Here is a 21,213-nt window from a genome sequence, read left to right as displayed (position 1 = left end):
TAGAGCTGATGCTATAATTAACTTTGACTGCATGGTCACAGTAATCAGAACAGTTGGAAACTTGAACGCTGATTTCAAACTAACAAACAAGGGCTGAGTGTGAGCTGCTGGCTTTTGTTCTAATGTGCAACCACATCATGTCTTTTATGTTAGACGTAGGAGTCATGAGTCCTGTTTTGCTTCAATCATGAATGGATTTTGTCACTAATGCTGCCTTGTTTCCTCTGATCCTGCTGACCAGGCAATCTTTTTTAGAAGATAAGGTAACAGAGTTGTTGTGGAAAATTTAAAGAGTAGACAACTGTGTTTAAAATATGCTGAAGGACAACGGATGGCGAATGATGATGCAAAGGATATGAAACAAAAACAGGAGTTATGTGAGAGGATGACTTCAGAGGACGGACGTAGAGGATGGGCGTGTTCGTTTTTCCCACCGTAAACACTGACTCAGCAACGTCACACATGTTTAACAACAGCAGCACACTAAAGCTGTCCAACTATGACCTCAGACTCTTCCCCAGTGTGTCCGCTTTGATTTTATGTAGCCGCAGTACTGTTGTGTATAGTACGTGAGTTATTTATTTATTTATTTTTCGCAGTCTGGGATTTGTTCCAGCCAGCTTCACCATTCCCTCAAGGTGAACGCTTCTACAGCAGCATCCTCAGCGCACACACGTGTGTGTATGATGATGACGAGGAAATGCAGAGGCTGCAGGAACACCATACACAGACAGCTGATGTTACGTGTCTACTGTTAAGTCTCTTTTTCCACAATGTGTGATTAAAGGCTTAATTTCTTGTTAACGCCAACAAAAGACGGGCTTACTCCAAGGAAAAAACACAAAAAACTGTTTGTAGTCATGTGAGCTTTAGCTGAATAACAGTGTTTTAAATATGACACCCTGACAGTATAATAGGCTGATGTCATATTGTCATAAAAACATCATAAAACATGAACATTTTAGTATAGCTCTTGATCTTTTGGTAATAATTGGTTAATAATTCATTAGTCCAACTACTACTTTACTGAAGCGTGACTAAAACACCTGGTTTACCTGAAGATGAGCGGTCTCCTAAGGGACAATAAGCAATAACCTCTAACAACAATGCATCGTAATCAAACCTGGCATGCTCGTTTCACTAAGACGGGAGGCTTATCGATTGTGTGCGCAGCTTCTCCTGTGTGCACGTGCGACAACGCCACTGATCGAGTACAAATTTCATTACGAGATGTGGCTCTAAATGAAAATAACCATCAGCAAAATTGGAGAAACATGACAGTTTAATTAAACTAAGACTATTCAGACAGTGGTGCAGGTATAATTTTTGCTCCCATATGGCACCTTTCACAGGCTCAGTACATGTACGGTGAATAATAAATGTGGAAAAAAGATAAGGTGAGGAGGTTGGGAGGTAAATGAAATAGCCCCTAATCTCCTGGGTGGTGTCACTTCAGAGTGTATGAGGAGGCTGCAAAATACACAAATCCTAACAGAATAGCACGAGCTGTCACGGCACGGGAGGCTGAATGAAAACGATAGGCTACAAAAGAATAGCACAAAGTTTGGAGTAGTAGGAAGTGACATACAAATAAAAGCCAAAGACATGACGAAAATAGAGCAGTGAGACGAGTCAACATGTAACAGTAAGCAGAGCACTGAATCTGTACATTGTAGCATATGACCGGGCCTTCTTTCAAACATTCAAATATATGAATGAGATTACTTTCAACCTATTTTAGTCACATTAAGCTTCTGCAAAGATTTCGATTGTTATTTATAGGCAGAATGTTGCTGGCATTCTTTAAACAAAATCAATTTGGGCAAAATGTATTGTAATATATTAAAATGACCTGCCAGCGCTGTCGTATATTCACAAACGCCAAGTCTGGAAACAAGCAAAAAAATTTTGCCAGGCAGCTTACTCACATTGAGACTGACCCAAAAAAAAAAAAAAAAAAACCCAAAATAAAAAACTGTAGACAGAGAGAGAGAGAGGGGGGGACAGAGCTGGAAAATTGAATACATGCAGAATGAACAAGCTTGTGGGTTAGCAGCCTCCCATTCATTCTCATCAGCCTGTCCTGTTCCCTTAACGTCTTACTGAGAGCCGGCCTGATAGGCTTTTCACGCTGTGCAGCCACATTATTTAAAGGCTTTGCCCAGTGCCATTCACAAAAGTCACACTTCAGCGGCAGTCTTCAAAAAAAGAAAGAATAGTTTACACTGAGTTGGAGATCTGACAAATGGCATTTAGTCACAAACATGAAAAAAAACCTTTTGCTTTATATAAGACTTGACTTTTAAGTAACTTGGTGAGGACATTTCGTCTTATTCAGTTAGTAACTCAAAAAGCATACAGGTCATACAGAGGACTGCTCACACGCTGGCAACCAGTGAGATTAAGATAATCGTTATATTTCCATTTATACTGTTGTAATTATATTGCCACACGAGCCCAGTTGGTGGCATAATGGTTGATTGAGGCAGCAGTCATGTCAGGTTTTTAGTTACCAGCTTTTTCTTTTGCAAGAGGTTTTTTTGTCAGTGTTACGATATTGAGACAACAGTTTAGGCCCACTCTCCAACAAAAACACTGACTCATGTTTCAAAAATAGCCCATAGTTCACTCTGGGAAACCTTTCCTACCTCCCAAAATTCATATAAATGAGCTTGAAGTGTGAACTTTACAGAGATCACGCAGGGGTCACTTTCTCACAGATTTAGACCTGCAAGAAATCTGGATGCAGTTTCAGAGACTGCCAACAGTCCAGTATTGTCCTCCGTCAATGGAGTGTCCTCGTCCAACATGTGGCAGTGGCCTGTGCCAACAAACATCTCAGTCAATCACAGCTTAGGAGAGGAGGGCCGCTGTATCCCCTCTCGGAGCTGTCAGAGTCTTTGGTTTCAGCAGGATGGTCGTGTTTTGACTTTGCTAAATGGACCATGGACCGCTTGTACTTAGTGGAGAGTTCAAATATTGGGAAAAGAAAAAAAAGTCGGTAAAGTGACACCAGAGGCCAACAAGCTAAAAATAAACACTGAGCACTTAAAGAAAAAAACAGGGTGGAATCTATTAGTCAAACCAATCGGGGAATGGAAAGGGAATCTGATTCCAGCCTTTAAAAACACTTTATTTTTCATGAATTTCACACCAAATAACAATTAGATTATAGTCATTTCAGCACATTTAGTCTTTGAAATTAGACTCTCAAAATTTCAGTGAAAAGGAAAAAGATAAGCCAACGGTAATTAAACCGTAACCACATAACCAGTTTCATGGTAAACTGTTTTCAGATCCAAGGGATTTTTAAAAGAAGGGATACTATCGGTCACTACTAGCATTCTTCTGGAGTCATCTGAAGTCATTTGCCGAAACGAGCTTACATCTGGATTTGAACGTTTACATTTACACAGCATCCTTCTCTATGCTTCAAACAGCCTGTGTCTTGACTGTTTGTGGTCTCTGCTGCATTGGCTGTCATTTAGGAAGCGGAGACAGACAGTTGTGCGTACAAAGCATCTAACTCTGACATTAAAGCCCTCCTGCTTCAATCAACCAGTGTTTTAGCTTGACGTTGATGTTTCCCCCCAACCATAATCAAACAGTTATATGTGCGACTTAAAGAAACCTGTTATTAAACTATTAAGAATAATGTATTTTGTCATTTTAGGCATGAGAGCTTGATGGATTTTAAGATGTGATGCCAAGTTGTTACTTTTCTGGCTGTTATCAGATTATGCAACAAGTACAGTTGACTCATCTGTTGCCACCATTTGGCAGACACGGCTTATAAAATATGCAGCACTCCCATCCTCGCTGACTCAGGCCATCACAACATGATTAAAAGTTGGGAACAAAATCACTGTTACCCACATGCTGTTAAAAAAACAAGAGGTTGCATAAAAGAATGACAATGGTGGCCTCGGCATCAATCTGCATTTTTATTTGTTTTTCACACCTGCTGCGAGCTGCCCCAAAACATCTTATTTCTCAAAGTCTAAAGTCTCATCCCTCTCGCTCCTGCTCCGCACATCTTCCTTCCATCCATGTCACCAATTTGAGAGGCAGACCCTTTTATTCAGTTGAAGCGACAGCGAAAATACACAAGACTTGACAGTGACTGATGACTCGCTGTCAGCTCACTGCCTTAACCAAGGACAGAGCGCTTTCTCTCTGCTCCCTCTACTGCCACGCGCTCACAAAATAATTAGCGCAACAGCGGCATTTGAGGCAAAACGGGAGAAAATCTAATCTGCAGTCACCCGACTGCTTTCACAACCGTGTTCAGCAGTGACCTTAAAGTGCAGCGAGGGCTACGAGTCTTCACTTTGCAAACTGACAAATTTGTCTTGCCAGCGATCGAGCCAAACACTAAACACGGGGAACACTACACAAATGCATAAAGACTCGAGCAGTGGGTAAACTTTAAAAACGAACCCTGCAAGCAAGCTGCATAATCTATGTTTGTAGATCAATGTTTAATTTAATGGCTGTCATTGTAGCTCCTGTGCAATTCCTGCCTTGTACCTGTTATGAATCGATCTCTCTGGTACAAAAAAAAAAAAAGAAAGAAAGAAAAAGGGTGTAGTTATAAAACCAACTCTAATCTGCAGTTAAATCGTTTGCAAGAAGGTTGAATAATGTGTTGCTAAATTAATCTGCGATCTGTTTTATAAAAGAAAAAGTAAAGGGGAAGATGATATGCAGGACTTGGATCAGTGGGGCCTAAGCTGGTTTCTAACAGAGTTGAGTAAACTTCTTTGTTGCTGGAGGACATTAACTTGAACTTTTGTTATAACAAATGAAGACAGTTCTTCTTTTTCCTCCAGTTTTGGAAAGCCTATTCCCCAGAAAGCACACATTACTATGTGAGTAACTTATATCTAAAAACCCATCTTGAGGACATTTATAAGATTAAACACAACTGCCTCATATGACGTATAAACCAAATACCGTATTTTACGCACTATAAGGCGCACTTAAAATCCTTTAATTTTCTCAAAAATCAACAGTGCGCTTTATAATCCGGTGCGCCTTATGTATGGATTCTGGTTGTGCTTACAGACCTCCAACCGATTTTATGTGGTACATGGCGCTCAAACATCTGTCAAAAAACTCCATCCGCTTCAGGTCCCAAAGTCAAACGAACACTGCGGCATCACTGAGATTTAAAAACTGTCTAAATTCTTTCATCTTTAATAAAATGATCAGCCTTGCTGCTTTACCAGATGTAACAATTAAGTTTAACATCCAGGCATCCATGAAAACAGAATTTATTGAATTTAACAGAGTTAGATGTTAGCGGGAAGTTACCTAAACATGATATACCATGTTCTGACTGAGAGATTTCTGAAAAAATTAAACGTACAGTTCTGCTATCACTTCAAACATAAATGAAGACAAAACTAAACAGCAGTGAATGCTAAACCGTGTGGCTCTCCAAATGACGTTGTTCCTCCCCGTTTTCTTAAAAAGGTATTTCCTACCATCGGACCACACATTCTGAACATTAATACTAGTCTTTTGTTTGGTCAAGTACCTAGGGAATTTAAGCATGCAGTCATACATCCTTTAACTTAAGAAACCTGGCTTAGTCATATCAAATTTTAGACCCACCTCTAACCTTCCCTTTCGTAAGATTCTGGAAAGGATTGTTTATACTCAGTTGATGGATTACTTGAATGACTCTAAATTGTCAGAAATCTTTCAGTCCGGCTTTAAGCCATTTCACAGTACGGAGACAGCCCTCGTAAAAGTTATGAATGACATCCTGATAGCGACAGACTGTGGTAAATATGCGGTGCTGGTCTTGTTGGACATGACCGCTGCATTCGACACAGCGGATCACGATTTGCTGATCTTTCGCTTACAGCACTGTGTGGGGATTTCTGGTTCGGCACTTTTGTGGTTAAAGTCCTCTCTTAAATAGGACCTTTTGTGTTAAGTTGGGGTCGGCTTCATCCTCTGTGGCCCCTCTGCTTTGGGGTGTGCCACAGGGATCTATTCTTGGGCCATTATTGTTTTCACTGTACCTTTTGCCTCTTGGCGTGATTTTCCGAAAACAAAGTGTCATTCCATCTATATGCAGATGACTGCCAGCTTTATTTACCTTTTAGTCATTCTGATAGTCTCCCAAGTCGACCTCTGCTTGACTGCCTTAGTGATGTCAAAGCATGGATGGCAAAAAACGTTTAAATTTTAATGATCGGAAGACAGAAGCGATTTTATTTGGCCCAAATCGTTTTTCTCACACTCAAGATGTTGATCTTGCAGCTTTGACTTCCCAACTAAAGAGTTCGATCACAAATCTCGGAGTAAAAACTGATTCTGCACTTACCTTTGATGACCACATAAACAGGGTGGTAAAATCAGCATCCTATCACCTCAGACATTTAACGAAGGTTAAGTGCTTTCTTTCCAATTGTGACTTGGAAAGTGTTATTCATGTCTTTATTACTTCACGTTTAGATTATTGCAATTCTCTTTTAATATTGGTTGGGCAGGGCACTTTGTCACGCTTGCAGCTAGTGCAATTTTTAGAAGGAAATTTGATCACATCACTCGATTTTGGCCTCTCTACACTGGCTTCCAATTGAATTTAGGATCCGTTTTAAAGTCCTTTTATTGGTTTTTAAATCTCTAAGGGGTCTGGCACTTGTTTATTTGTCTGACTTGTTGAAGCCCCATGTCCCCACTCGTTCCCTTCGGTCAGCTGAGCAGTTGCTGCTTTTGGTCCCAAAGTCACGGCTGAAACTTAGAGGAGACCGAGTGTTCTCTGTTGCAGCGCCGAAGCTTTGGAATAACCTTCCTCTCCATATTAGACAGGCTACATCAGTGCCAGTTTTTAAGTCCTTATTAAAAACCTATTTTTACTCGCTGGCTTTTAACTCTGTGGGTAACTGACATTTTTTATTAATTTTATTGCCACGTCTGGTTTCTGCTATCTTATTACTATATTTATATTTGTATTGTACAGCACTTTGGTCTACCAGGTGTGTTTTTAAAGTGCTATATAAATAAATGATGATGATGATGATGTTGATGATGATGATTTGTTGGGTTACTGAAGTTGGACTAGCTGGTATATAGTGATGTGCTACATGATCGCTAGCAACGCAGCTATGTTAGCATAACATAAACACAGTGAAGCTGGAGGATGAACGCTAAGAGGGTCCCGGCTGGTTAGGGAAAAATGCAGTCCCACGGCAGGATGTTTGAAACGGACTAAACTTCAGTCAGGAGAACAAACTGAGATAATCCATCCACAATATGAGGTTAGTCATTAATATACTGCAACAATATGGGAATAGAGCAGCTGCCAGAGAATTCAACATTAATGAATCAATGGTACAGAAGTGGAGGAAGCAAGAAGAATGAGCTGATTAAAGTTTGACTTATCTGACTGTTTTGCTTAACTTAATGCGCCTTATGTGTGAAAACAGACCCGTTCATCGACAGTGCGCCTTATAATGGTCTGAAAAATACGGTATCACCTGTACCCTTCAGTACCACACTTCTGAGATGCAGCTCAAGAATGAAAATATGATGAAGATGTTCTTGTTTTTTGGCTTTTAAATCAACCTTTCAGTGCACCGTTCCTTACCTGTGTAGGTCTCAGGATGAGGTGTGAGGTTAATCTCGTCGGCTACTGTTAAAGGAAGGGGGGGAAAGAGAGAAGGGATACAAACATTTGGGGTTCAGTTAGTGCTCACGACATTCCACATGCAACATACAGGTAGCGCTGCAAACATCAGAACGAGCCTCATCTCAATTAGGATCGGAAGCCATGCGAGACCAGGGGGGTGGGGTCGGTGTGGGGGGAGATGGGAAATGAAAAGAGGGTTTGAGGATAGCAATCAGACTTGTTGTGATATCAACATGGCACACAGCAGCAATCTGGTCGGGAAGATTAGATATGATTATAGAGAGTGCGAGCAGAGAGACTGGTGCAGCCAAAGCAATCAGCGACTGTTCGAAGCCATTTCAAGGTGAATCAACACAGTGAAGTTCTTGACTTTGGCGAGAGATGCAGAGTGTGTTTTCAAACCAAGAGGCAAAGGGGGTGGAATACATTTAAATACGAGGTACATGTGTGAAACGCGAGGAGCATGCAAAGATATGCACTCAAGGTTAAATGAAATCCAGTTAAACTAGTTAACTAGGTTTACTGAACTGATAAAAATTACTTTTAAACACTGACTTCACCAAAAAGTTTCATAAGCCATATGCAACTTTTTCTTCACCAACAAACAAAGCATGGGTATAGCACTCATGTTGTATATGCCTTTACTATTAATTTGTTCACATTTTCTTTTAGAATTAACAATAGTGGGTCCTCGTGGATTATTTGCTTTTACTTTATGTATCAATGGGTATTAAACTGGTTATTTCTAAACTTTAGGACGTCTAAACACAATTACTTTATAAGCATAACCTGGATTTTAATGTGAATGGGATTAAAAAGCTTTCATCGGGATATTCTGAGTCAAAGATGATTGATGCAACACGCCGACTATGTTTTAAAAAGTATTAGCACTATATGAATATGAAAGAGGAGGGTGTACAAACGGCTTTAGTCTATATGAAAGGCATTATTGTAGCATCTGGAAAATCCTTGAATTCTTAAGTCGAAGTTGAGTGATGGAGAGAAGCAGAAAGTTTTTAAACACTCTACCTAAATCCATGCTCTTGGACTTGCGTGTCTTGATGATTTCAAGTTGAGAGGCGTCTCCAAATTGCTTGGTGCGCTTCTCTGACATGCTCTGGCGTCCAAAACCTTCCCTCTGGAAAGCACCATCTGGATGATTTTCATCTGGAGCCGCAGAGCTGGATGGAGAGTGCGACAGGTTAAGATGAGCTGGACCTGATCTCACACACGGAAAACCTCACAGACAAATATGTGTTCAAAATCATTTCAATGGATTTAATTACTCCAAAAACAGGAATGTTTTGAAATAGTTGTCATAATTTTTTTTATATAAAAGGAATGTAAAATGAAAGTAAACACATTCTACAAGCAGAAAAGAAAGAAAGAAAAGTGGGAAGAAGAAAGCTGAACATGGTATAAGTTAAGAAGGATTCAAAGAAGCTGTCCTCTTTGAACTCGAGGCCTTCAAACATGAACATGAAGGGCATCGGGGAGGGACGGGGCAAAAATCAAGAAGAAGGTATGGGAGCTGAGCAACTGGAACTAGTGGAATATAGATTGGGGCAATGAGAGAAACAGGGTTGGTGAAGACAGCACGATGGTGAGAACTAAAATAAAAACAGCAGAACTGAGAGGGCAGAAAGGCTGACAGCAGGAGACAAGGAGTTATCTGGATGGAAGAAAGCAAAAGAGGAGATAAAGGCAGCAGTAGAATGGAAGAAAAACTTAACAGACAAAAACAGACAGAGAAAAATATCTGTTAATCTTTCTCACACTGACACACTCAAGATGTCCTTATCATCACTGTGGCAGAAAAGGACATCAGACTGAGAAGATAGTAGGGGGAAAAAGAAAAGTAGCTGCTCCAGGAAACGCTGCTTACAATCAAAGAGCAATCAGCTGGAAAAAACAAACAATCTGCACACCGATAATCCACAACACTGAAACACCTGACAGACAAAACACTGATTATCACCTCACAAAAGGGTGAGATATACTGTACTAGACAGCAAGTGAACAGTTAGTGCTTGAAGTTGAGCCAACAGGGAAATGAGCAATCATAAGGATTTAAGGGACTCTGACAAAGGTCAGACTCGACAACTGGGCCCAACAGAAGTGGTCCAAGGAGCCGCACATGTGACAGTGTTTTGGTTAGCAAAGACTGGCTTGTGTAGTCTGATGCTACAGAAGAGCTACTCCAGAATAAACTGCTGAAAAAGTTCATGCTGAATAAGACAGGAAGGTCTCAGTACAGTGCAGCCCTTCGAATGGCAAATCATTAAATAAGTAATGGCAGCAATCTGTTAGAACAACAATGTTTTCTGTTGCTCTTGTCAGTCACAAGTTGCATCGGGGTGCACTGTGGGAAAAGGCCAGCTACTGAGGCAACATGATGCTCTGGGCTATAATGTAAAATTTTAAGGAACAGCTTCCAGAACGAGTGTTCAGAGCATCGAACGAACAGGAACCATCTCACAGTTTACAGAGCTTAAAGAGCCCGCTGCTAACATCTAGTGCCTGATACCGCATGACTGCGAGGTCTCAAGTAGCTGTAAAAACAAACAACCTGTTGCATATGAAGTTTTTCTCCAAGAAACCTTATTTTCAGATATTATATGCCGTTTTGTTAGATTTAGGCACAGTAGCTCTGTGGAAAACGTGTTAAACTGTACGCTAACCAGAAACAACAGTTTCCGCCTACCTGTGATTCTGATTGGGCAGCTCTTTGGTCCACGGTGGAGTCACATCAGCTGCGAAGCCGACATCATCGTGCGAGCTCGAGGACGACTGGTCGGAAAGGTGGGGTGGAAGAAGTGGCGGCCGGTCATCTTCTATGATCACAGTGTCGTCCTGCGGCATGTTGACGGTCGGTGAGAGCTGATAGTTTCCTGCAGGGGACAAAAATATACTTTTCATTATTCTTATGTTTTCATCGCTGTGTTTATGTGTTTTGGTCCTTCAGATCCAAAGTTTTCTGTGTTCCCAACTTCACAAAGAAGACTTGTATATCTCCACTCTGACAAAGACATAAATATACATGTAGAAAAAATGAAAAGGTTAAAGCCAAGTTGTTATGTTAGTCCTTGAGACTCAGAGCAACAGCAGCATTTCTCAAGTCAATAATAAGAGAGAAAAGGACGGAGAATCAACACGCCAGAACACAAAGTCTTACAGCTCGGTGTGACAGAGTAAAGCAATCTAACAAAATCAGTTAGTTTACATTTATACCGCTTCTTTCTGACTGGTTTCATTTCTCATGACTTTCACTAATGAAGAACAATATGTTTTATTGACACGACTCAAATTAGAGTCTTGCTTCTTCTTACAGTTCAGTAAGATGTATGAGACAAGTGCACATCTCAACAAATGAATTGGTACTCAGCCGCCGTCTACTGTACAAACCACACAGCATCCCCGTCAGTGTGCTTGAGCGTAAATCAGGAGTTATTTCCAGAGAGAACATTTGAGCCACACTTCCTAATCAGTCAGTGCTGCAGCGATTTATCAATATGGAGAACCTGAGAGTTGAGAAGACACTATGTCTCATCAGCGATTTTATTTTATTGGAATAATCCCTACATAGAAAACAGCATCCGCGATTTATATTGGCGCCAAGGTGAAAATCATGAAAACTGAAAAAAGGAGCACGCTGACTGGAGAAACCCTCAGGAATTCATTTATTTGTGACAGAAGACAACTACTGTATTAAGCGTGAGACTGCAGTCACAGTTTAATTGGAAAGGGACAACAAAATACAATGAAACATGGGTAACTTTTGAAACCACAGAACATATTTTGAAGTTTAAAAACGGTGAGTGAAACGGCTTCTGGCTAATCAGCTTATACCAAGAGGAGTCTGGCAGCAGGCACAATGGTGCTCTTATGTCAAAACACTATGATTAATTCAAGCTGTGCCCTCACAAATAAAGATAAAAAAAAGTCTGTGTTGAAGCAGAAAAAAAAAAAATTAAATAGTCTCCTTTCTCCGCCTCTGAAAAGCACAGCTTAAAAACTCTCATTGATATGCAGCAGATGACTTTGTCTTTAATCTGTATTTTGAAACTGGCATCAAAAAGGGTATCTTCAATGCTTCATAAAAGCCTTGTGTACTGAGCTTAGGGAGGAGTTTGTTTGTCAGAGACCAGGAGGTCTAAGCCAGGCCTGCTGTTTGCTTCTCTTAACCAGGCACCAAGGGGACCGCAGGGCCGCAGCATGTCATTTCATCCAGCTAGCATGGGTGAATGACCTGATGTAAATGAGCTGAAAGGAGAAAACAAAGGAGCGATGAGGAGGTTTGAGTGTGTTAGGGTATGCAAATTTGTGTGTAGAGGTCAATTAAAATGTTGTTGGTCAATGTTCAAAGTGACATCTTATTTATGTGAACTGACTGATGCACAACGTACTTTTTAATCCCATTTTGGAAACATAATAAGGCAGTAAAGCTTGCGCCACACAAAACCCTATTTAGAGTGTTATTTTAAAGGAATAATATGACTTACAGTGATGTTTGTGCTGCAGTTTTGGTGATTGAAATTCTAGTACTTCAGCAGTTATCTGTAAGTGATGTATGGGAAGCTGCTTGTAAATCAAGGTTAGCAGCAGGAACTGATTACTTTGCCCTCCACCTTCTAAATATGGTTCTGGTTTCAAAATTGAGAGCTCAGAAGCCAATGATGAAATAGTTAATATTTACAGCCTCCTTGTGCTTGGTAGTGACTAAAAAAGTAGTGGGAGAAAAAAGACAATAAGAAATGCAGAAATAAGAAATAAATGCACACATTTCTAGGAATATATATAGATGTATATATAGATGTGTAGATATAGATATATAGATATATAGATGTGTACAAGCATGAATTCTCTCACACTCAGTGTGAATGTGCTGTGCTGGATCTGCAGAAGTGTGCAAAGTGCACGGCCTTAACCTTCCCTGAACAACTACAACTGTTCTAGTGGTTTTAGTGTGTGTCTTTGCCCTCCTTTCAGCCCCGCCTCCTGCTGTGCATGTTTGTTATTCACTGTGAATCTGGGAGTCCGGGCGGGTCCTCCAGCACAGCATGGCCACTTCTTTCTCTCAGACCACAGCCACACACATTTTACACAAGCGTCCGCACACATGTGCATTCACAGAACCACTTAATCCCATTTCCCTAAGCAGTCCAATGCGCAACACTGAGAATCCCATCAATGTCACAGTTTGAATCACTGCAGTACAATCAACTGGCAGCTACTGAGTAGGAAACCAATGAATCTGTCAACTCAGTTGCTCGGTATAAGGACGGGGGAAAAAAAGCTTCTTTGTTTTAGTGCCAGCACCCGAGGGCAGCCGACAGCCAGCGACAATGGCTGTGCCATGTGGACGCAGCACACACCCAACATCACCTGAGAATCGAACCAATAAACACAAATTATTGTTCCCAACGGCTGTAATAATTTTAGACAGCGCTGCAGTGGAACAATAGGCAGCATTTCATTGGTGAGTCTCCAGTATTATTAGATGCTTTTTGTATACAACTGCTGAATACTTGAAGGAAAAAAGGGGGACATGGAACTGGCAAGAGGGAAGGAGGGGGTACAAAAGACTTTCTGAATGAAACTGGAAGTAGCAGGAGGGGAGGATAACATGAGGTGAAAGCCATGCGGAGCATTCCCCCCCTCCCTCCTTTTAATTTTGTCTTGTCTCAATGTATTTGCATAATTAGCAAAGAGGTTATTGCCAGGGGTGCTGGGCCTTGAAAGCTATTGGCCTGAAGGAATAATTAAGCTGCTCTCTTATCCCTGGCATCTTCAGCAAGCGATCTAAGAGTGCACGCGGTCCGAAATTCAAGCTGATATGTTCGAAACCAAGTTCTCCTCTAAGAAAGCTTAATGCATGATTTATGTTTAGCTGCACCCTCACAACGCAAGAACAGGCTTATTCCAAGGAACTGTGAAAGACCCCTCCAGCACTCAAACACACACACAATTGTATTTATCTTAAGAAGGTTTGCTGAGCATGCAAAGCTCTACTTTGTGTTCACATGCGTTCCCATCTGGGACCTGCTTCTAGTCTCTTCCTGACAGCTCCTGACTAGCAGCAATGGAGCAGCTCATAGCCGTGCATCTGTTTTTCCAGACCCTTCCACTGTATTCACATCAGTCATAACACAGCTGCCTATGTTGGCGAATCACCACATTTATGTTAATTCACAGGGAATTGACTCAAGTACAAAGGGTGACAAGTTAGCTCGTGCAATCATCAGGAGTTACTACAACTTAAAGTTGCAAATCCTGCAGCTGGTCCATCAATACAAACGTAAGCACGGGCCAGAGCACTCGTCCAACTCCCAGACATGCACTTTAAAAGTGGTGGTTGACCCAAATTACACAGAAAGACGCCACGATTGTTACCCTATGTTGTAGTGGTGTGAAACCATGTCCAAAGTTTGGGTTTTTCCGCCCATGTTTGGACATATTCTTGGAGGTGTCTTCTTTCACTCAAATACGGTGTCAAAAAGCTCTAAAATATCTTTCTATAAGACAAACATTAGATTCCACCAGCGCTACTTTCATTAAAGAAACTGTTCCAATCCAAACAAGAAGGGTTCTATAGAACCAACCTTCTAAAGTCAAGTCATGATCAAAAACTTGACATTTACTGCAGCAAACCTGGTCTGAGGGCCAAAACAGTCATTTTATAGGTAGACATAAATAAAGGGAAGAATTCGATGTGGAATGAATGTTAGAAAAAGTTTTAATAGCTTTAAGAACGGGGATGAAAGATCAATTGTTTGGGAGAAAAGTTCTGATGTTTATGATGGGTTTGGCCGGACTATCGGCCCTCCATCCAATGTTTATTTATAATTGCCAGCACAGCCTCTATAATTCTCACCCTAGAAAGAAGGAGAAGAAAGATGCAGATGACACAAAAAATGTTCAGCTAATGATTTTTGCAAAACTCACTTTAAGCAGGTGGGTAATTTGCACTGCAGTTTTTACTTTACAGATTACTGTCGGGTGATTTTCACAGGATTAAGATCAACAATCATATAATTATTACAGTTTATTACATGTATATACATACTAACCTCATGTGAAGAGGAATAAAGTTCAAACTGAGTCCCAGTTTGACTGGTCCCCATCAAATCTTATTTTTATAAAAATGTAGTTATAGACAACACAAAAGACATTTGAAAAAATACCTTTAAAATGTTAATTTATGAGGAAAATACTAAGAAAAGCAGAGTCTACCAGCTTAAAGTTTGAGATTGCTGACCTTTATCCTCTTTGCCGAGTCCACAGTGGCAAATTAAACAAGAGTTCATATAAGGATTTAATCCTTTCCCTACCTCTCCCAATCTTCACAAAACCACAGAGCAATGTTCTAAAAAGCCCAAACTGCTTATCTGTAGTGATTCAAGTACATGAAAAAAATCCTTTTATAACCCACTTGATTTTAAAACCACGTGTCAAAAAGAAGACTCAGAATACGTTACATGATATATTGAGGCTGAAATGCCTCCTTAAACAGTCAAGGGAAAAAATCCACTGGGCTGATTAAGTGTTTAATAAGCAGAGAAAAGAGTCACGTGTCTGTGACACATAGCAATTATAGAGTGTGCAGCCCTCATAGGCCAGCCTTGGAGGTTTCAAGCATGCGGTGCCTGATCCTGGTGGACAAACGGACCACTCTCGGTGCTTTGATATCAGATATTCCCTGCTTAGCCCAGTCAGTTCACAGTGAAATCACAAAAACAAGACACGTGACAGAAGATCAAAAAAAGCACGTGGCACGTGTGTTGGGAGACACAAATACTGATGGGGCATGAGCTGCAACACTACAGCAGCACTGCGGTAACATTATTCAATTTAAGTTGAGCCTCATCATGTTTCACAAAATCCATCTCTCGCTTGTAAAGGTTGTGACTGGATGCAGCTCCACATTTTGGACAATATTTAATCATATTTAAGGGAGACTGACAGTAGAAAAGCAGATATTAATAACAATTTCTATATTTTTTTCTTAGTACAGCCTTCCTTTAATTTCACCTAACAAACAATCTCATCCTCACCAACAGGCCAAACTTCACTTTGATTTTTATTCTGGAAGATTATTTTGTTTGTTTAGTTTCCATTTGTTTGGATCGAATCTCTTGCTTAAAGAAAGAGGAAAAAAATCCTTAAAGTATTACTGCAACGACTGTGCCACTCTGGTAACAACCTGAGAACCCATCAGCTCGTACACTGACTTGGCGTCCAAGTGCAACGGCTAGTTTTTCAGGGCTTCAGCATACCCAAACTGCGGATAACAAATATCTGTTCAAAACCCCCCTCTTTTGTTTTTGCTCTCGACATAGATAGACTGACTTGCAAACAAAGCATGCTCAAATATTTGCTTAGTTAACAAGACGCAGGAAACTTCTGTAACTATCTAATAGCTACCCCCGAAAAATCAAAACTGTTTATTCGTATTATTTTCTTTTTTCTGTAAAAGACCCTCTGCCAGGTTCGATTTTAAAGTTTAACAAAGTCCCATATTAACCACCCACTGTTTGCAGAAAGCTCTTCTATGCTCCAGTTCAACCTTGACAGCTTTACTGCTTTTTGTTTTTCGTTTCAGGCAGAGAAAAAGACTCTTTGCAGTCTTTAGAAAGCCTTCTCCCGTCCAACAAAACTAAAGATCAGCAACTGTTGAAACACGTCTGGTCAGTACATTCTGGAGGCCCCTGCAGATTATGCTGATTTTGAACTGTATACACAAAGTGATGTATTAACTTCATGAAGCATTAGGATAAACTCGAGCTTCACAAAAGATTCAGACATCAGTTTGTCTGGTCGGCAAAGTGACAGCGATCTCATTTGCCACTGCTAAGCAGACAACTGCTGTAAATCTGCCTCGTGCTTTCACTCCCAACCCTGTACGCTCATTATGTGCTTGCTGTTTGTTAAGCATGGATGAACGCAGCCACTGTAGCAGCATGGAGGAGCTTCACCTATTAAGTAGAAAAACAGTAAGAAGAGTTGAAGTAACTCTTATCTTGTATTTTAAAAAAGTAGCTCTAGGCAAATCTGTCTCATTAATCAATGCAACTTAATCTGAAAGTGTTTTCCATTTATGCAAATCGGTTGACTCTGACACTGTCAGTATATATAAAAGTGTAAGCTATGAGTGACAGAGAAAGTGTTAATTTATTTACATTAAAAGTATTTTCTGTGTCTTTTTTTTCCCCTTTGGGCTCATTTGCAATGAATCAGCAGAAGAGAAATTGAAGAATTCAAAGCAAATAAACAACTGCAAAGGACAAGATGTAGGAAGATGGTCAGGTCATTTTGTTCTTTCTTGAAATTAAAACAGGCGAGCTTTGCGATTTCACCATCTGGTGCACAGAATCCTTTCTTTGACATTAACGAACATAACCACCCATCCATCAATCACTCAAGTGCTACACAAATGCAATCCTGCACAGATGCGCACAAAGCTCTTACACACAGATACAAATATGCTTGCTAATCACACACACGCACGCACACACACGCGCACGCAGTCACTTTCAAACCAGCTCAGAGCATGTTTGAGCAAAGGGTTATTTAGAAACAGGGAGAGTTGCAGGTTTGAGAACCAATACACGCGTGACACTTTCAGAAAACATACAAGCAACAAACTGTCGAGGGGGCATTTGTCCATCTCTGCCCCCTGCGGCCTGACAGAGACATTAAAAACCACTGGTTCCAGATGATACTGCTGGCTCATGCTGACAAAACCTGGCAGGCTAGCTTAGAGAACACACAAAACAAAATGCTGTAATTGCTGTAAAATGCTGCAGTTGTGACCCTATAAACATCCTTAAGCAGAAGAAACAGGGAATCACATTGCACCTGCAAATGGCCATAAACTACAACAAGGCAGGAAATGTTAGAACCAGTTGCCAATGAATGAGTACAAAAAAAAGGTCAAAATTAATTCGTTACGCTGGAACTCACCTATCGTGCGTGGCAGCATGCCTTGCCGGGGCATCAAGTTGTCATCGAGGCCCTCCAGGCCACCATACAGCGAGTGGGAGATTCGGCGCTCGTGGTCATCTAGGGAGGTGTTTAAAATCTGCTGGGGTCCCAGTGGGCTCCCTGGTGTCTCCTGAATGAAGAGGAAGCTGATGTTACATCAAAGACTAACTCCTTCCTTTGTTTGAATCACCTGTGAAGTGTTTTTATAAAGGTTAACAAAGAACAAATAATCCTTTTTAACGGGGACAGAGTGAAGTGCTAGAAGTGAAGTCTTACTCAAAAGTGAGAGAATGATTCTGAAGGGACCTAGCATCGCTAACATTTGTTCAATAGTAATGGCTGGACACAGGGGTGGCGATCCATGCTAATGCTACCAATGTGGTAACAAGGATAAATGAGGATGGATTTCCATTCGGCTGTTGAGCCACAGGCTGTTACCGAGCTGGCGATCCCCCGCTGGGGAAGATTAGCTTCCTAGCATCTTGACATTTCCCTTAAGACCCATGATGACAGTCTTTCTTGCTGGACAAATAGACCATTTGCATGCCCCGTTACCCTTTTGCACACATCTACTGCCTGAGAAGGTGTGTGCACGTGTGTCTTTTGTCCGTTGGATCACTGGATGTACTGATGTTTTCTGTATGGTTTTTGCATTTCTTTCTGAAGGTGATGACAGCTCTAATGATAACAGTCATAAATGTTAACACATATCAGGAAATGACACTATCAAACTTGACTCAATACTGGGACCAAATGACTCCAATCAATGACTATGACTAGCTTGGCTGGAATTTGAGTTTGGCAGAAGGTCTTTGCCCAATGATCCCTTTCACTTCAGTGAATGGTTGTGCTGCTATAAACACTGCCGAATAGATAGGGATGTAACAGAAAACTTCAGTTTATGAGAGCATACATATGGTGGTAATATTAGGATGCTGGCAAAAGTGTCATGAGGCAGATTACAGAAAAGAAGGCTCTTTGTGCAAGACTAAAAACATGTTCACATCCTGAATCACCTTTAGCTCATCGATCAAACTGCTTTTTCTTTCTTGTTAGGGATTCACCGGGGTCATTTAGACAAGACAAGTCTGTTTATGAAAAAGGAATAAATAAATAAACCCTTGCAGCAGCCCTGAACTCGATCTTGTGTTGTGAATGCAAGACGTTATTTAGCACAGAAACCTATAACTTTCCAATAAATGCACGCAAGTAAAAATACAGCACAGGCCTGCGAAGTGTAGAGTAATACAATAAGTTCACACTGGAAATAAGGCAAAATTCAAAACCCTTAAGCAAGACACCATAATAGCTCTTGTAGAAAGGTAAGAAAATCATAGACATTTCCTTTTTAAATAACTCCTCCTGTAGAAAAAAATGTTAGTATGCCAATAAAAGTTTCTACCAGTTTTACTGCTAACACGTCTTAATTTTTCTGGATGCCTTTCTTGCACTACAAATGAAGAAAGTCATTTGCTGAACAGATTAAACCGTTTGAACGATGGCAAACATAACTAATGAAAACTTCACATGGATAAAACAAATCAACTACGGAGAGCGACTCATTTCGAAGGTCGCCATATGGTGCTGTGACTGCCGGCATGCAGCTGCTCTTGACTTTAAATGAGGTAGTTAATGAATCGGGTGACTGAGGGGCCGGGGTGAAATGCCTCGGTAATAGCCGATGGGATTCGCCGTACTGAGGGCACGTGGACAAATCACACCGCAGCTCATTGCATATTCAGGCTGATAATTGAACTCCTGGAAGGTCTCGATCCCTTCGGGTGCCAGCGGTGATGTGGAAGTTGGCTGGTTGGAGTTCACTGCGTTTCTATGGGGATGGAGGAAAGATCGGAAATGGTGGAGCCTGTGATTTATGCAAAAGCAAACATTTGAGATTGATATCGGATTGACGGGGACACGGGAGGGAGAGTAAATAAAGATTTATCTGATCACATATGTCGCTAAATGTCAAATGAGCTATAGGTCTTATCCTATAGTAATTAGGTGTTATTAGATTTTAAGTAATATTTGATTGACGGCTGGTTATGATGCGTTAATCTATACTGAGCCTATGGGGCTTCGAGCTCAGACCAGTCTCTTTGAGAACAAGTGTATTAAATTGTTGTTTTCCTCCTCTTGTTTTCTCAGTGTCACGGACTCTATTTTTATAAATAGCCAGACACTTGGACAGCCTCAGGCCATGCCTCCAGCTCTGCATGTGAAGCAAAGATTGACGAGACTCCCAGCGCTCGAATTTTATTCATCCACCACTCTCTCTGTGAAGTCTCACTGCTTCGACATGTCGGCAACACACACGCGTGTGCATATACATAGGACGTGTTGGCAAACGGACACGCAGAAATATCCTGGTAAATAAATGCATATGTGCATAAGCTGGATGTACAAAAGCACAAACTGCACGCTTCACTACACATATATACACGCACACAGGCTGATAACACACACACACACACACACACACACACAAGACACACCTCCAGGCTTAGCCTCTGCTTTCAATTACGAGGCGGACCGAGGGGAAATCAAAACTTTGACACACCAGGTTGGAAAAGGAGAGCAGAGAAGCCAGGCACTGCCAGAGGCGTACACGTGCACACGGATGTGCGCGTCCATTTGCAGACACGCAGCAGCGGTGCACACAGATTCAGCCTCAGCTTTCAAGCAGGCGACAGGCCAAGGTGTACGGAGAATGTAAAAACATGACATTGAGGGGAGGAGAAAAGTTGCGCAGCTCAGTTCGCAGCCGTGTATTTTTCCTCCACCTGCCTCGAGGGAGGCAGGAGTGAATGTAAGGGGTTGGTGAAATGCTATGACCTGACTGCTTCCTTTTATTTTATGAAATAATTAATTGATGCTTATAAGGGTATTTCCCAGTGGTTTGGCTTTGGGTTGTTATATATTTATCACAGAAAGGAACTCACAGAAATCAGGCCTAATGACTTAAGTGGCTATATTCAAGAACAGCAATGCCAAATTTTAGAGAAACAAAAACAAAAAAAACCCCAACAACATGGAAACTGCAACTATAGATATTCTGATCTGAATACTAACAGATTGGAAAGTGAAATTTGCCCCATTAGAGTTGAAAATACTAAAAGTAAGGTTGGACTCTAGCAGACTGAAATAGCAGTTCTTTACCAAACTGCAGTCTGCGTCTAAATCTGGATGTTTTGTGAATCAGCAGCAGCAGTCGAAGAACTCACTACACTGCTTCAAATCACAGAACAGCTGGTAACAAAAAAGCCCGAGCATTAATACTGAATGAACGCCACCTTCTTTTGCTCAAAAACTAATGTTGACACGGCCTTGGGCACGATGTTTCCCCACAGTTTTCCCAATGAAACGGCTCAACTCTGCACAACTCTGAGGTTTGAATTTGTGAAAGCCAAGTCGGCTGCTGCAAAAGGTCATATATGCTCAGAGTGAGCAAAAACAGTAAATTATTATAGTTGCTGTACTAGTTGTAAAATCTTCTGATTGCATGGTTTACACAAAAGCGTGCTGGTCACAGCTATGATGCTGAACTTGAGTAGATCCCGACTAATACAGCATTCTTCAGA

At 41.0% G+C, this 21,213-nt stretch overlaps 1 protein-coding gene across 11 annotated transcripts in view; it reads right to left on the bottom strand.

The window, feature by feature from the left end:
* The window catches only part of pard3ab (par-3 family cell polarity regulator alpha, b), a 244,451-nt gene that overhangs the window by 78,912 nt on the left and 144,326 nt on the right, over window positions 1-21,213 (bottom strand). For 9 of the 11 annotated variants that reach the window (XM_026150928.1, XM_026150937.1, XM_026150931.1 and 6 more), the window contains 4 exons: window positions 17,612-17,762; window positions 10,353-10,539; window positions 8,678-8,829; window positions 7,607-7,651 (listed from right to left, as the gene is read on the bottom strand). In XM_026150928.1, the coding sequence (XP_026006713.1) occupies window positions 7,607-7,651; window positions 8,678-8,829; window positions 10,353-10,539; window positions 17,612-17,762 (535 nt within the window). The remainder of the gene's footprint in view (window positions 1-7,606; window positions 7,652-8,677; window positions 8,830-10,352; window positions 10,540-17,611; window positions 17,763-21,213) is intronic. The other 2 variants (XM_026150930.1, XM_026150934.1) reach the window with 1 other exon arrangement.

This window comes from Astatotilapia calliptera, chromosome 18, assembly GCF_900246225.1.
Source record: "Astatotilapia calliptera chromosome 18, fAstCal1.2, whole genome shotgun sequence".
NCBI classification, from domain to species: Eukaryota; Metazoa; Chordata; class Actinopteri; order Cichliformes; family Cichlidae; genus Astatotilapia; species Astatotilapia calliptera.
Note: the sequence above shows the minus strand (reverse complement) of the source record. Positions and strands in the feature narration are given on the sequence as shown.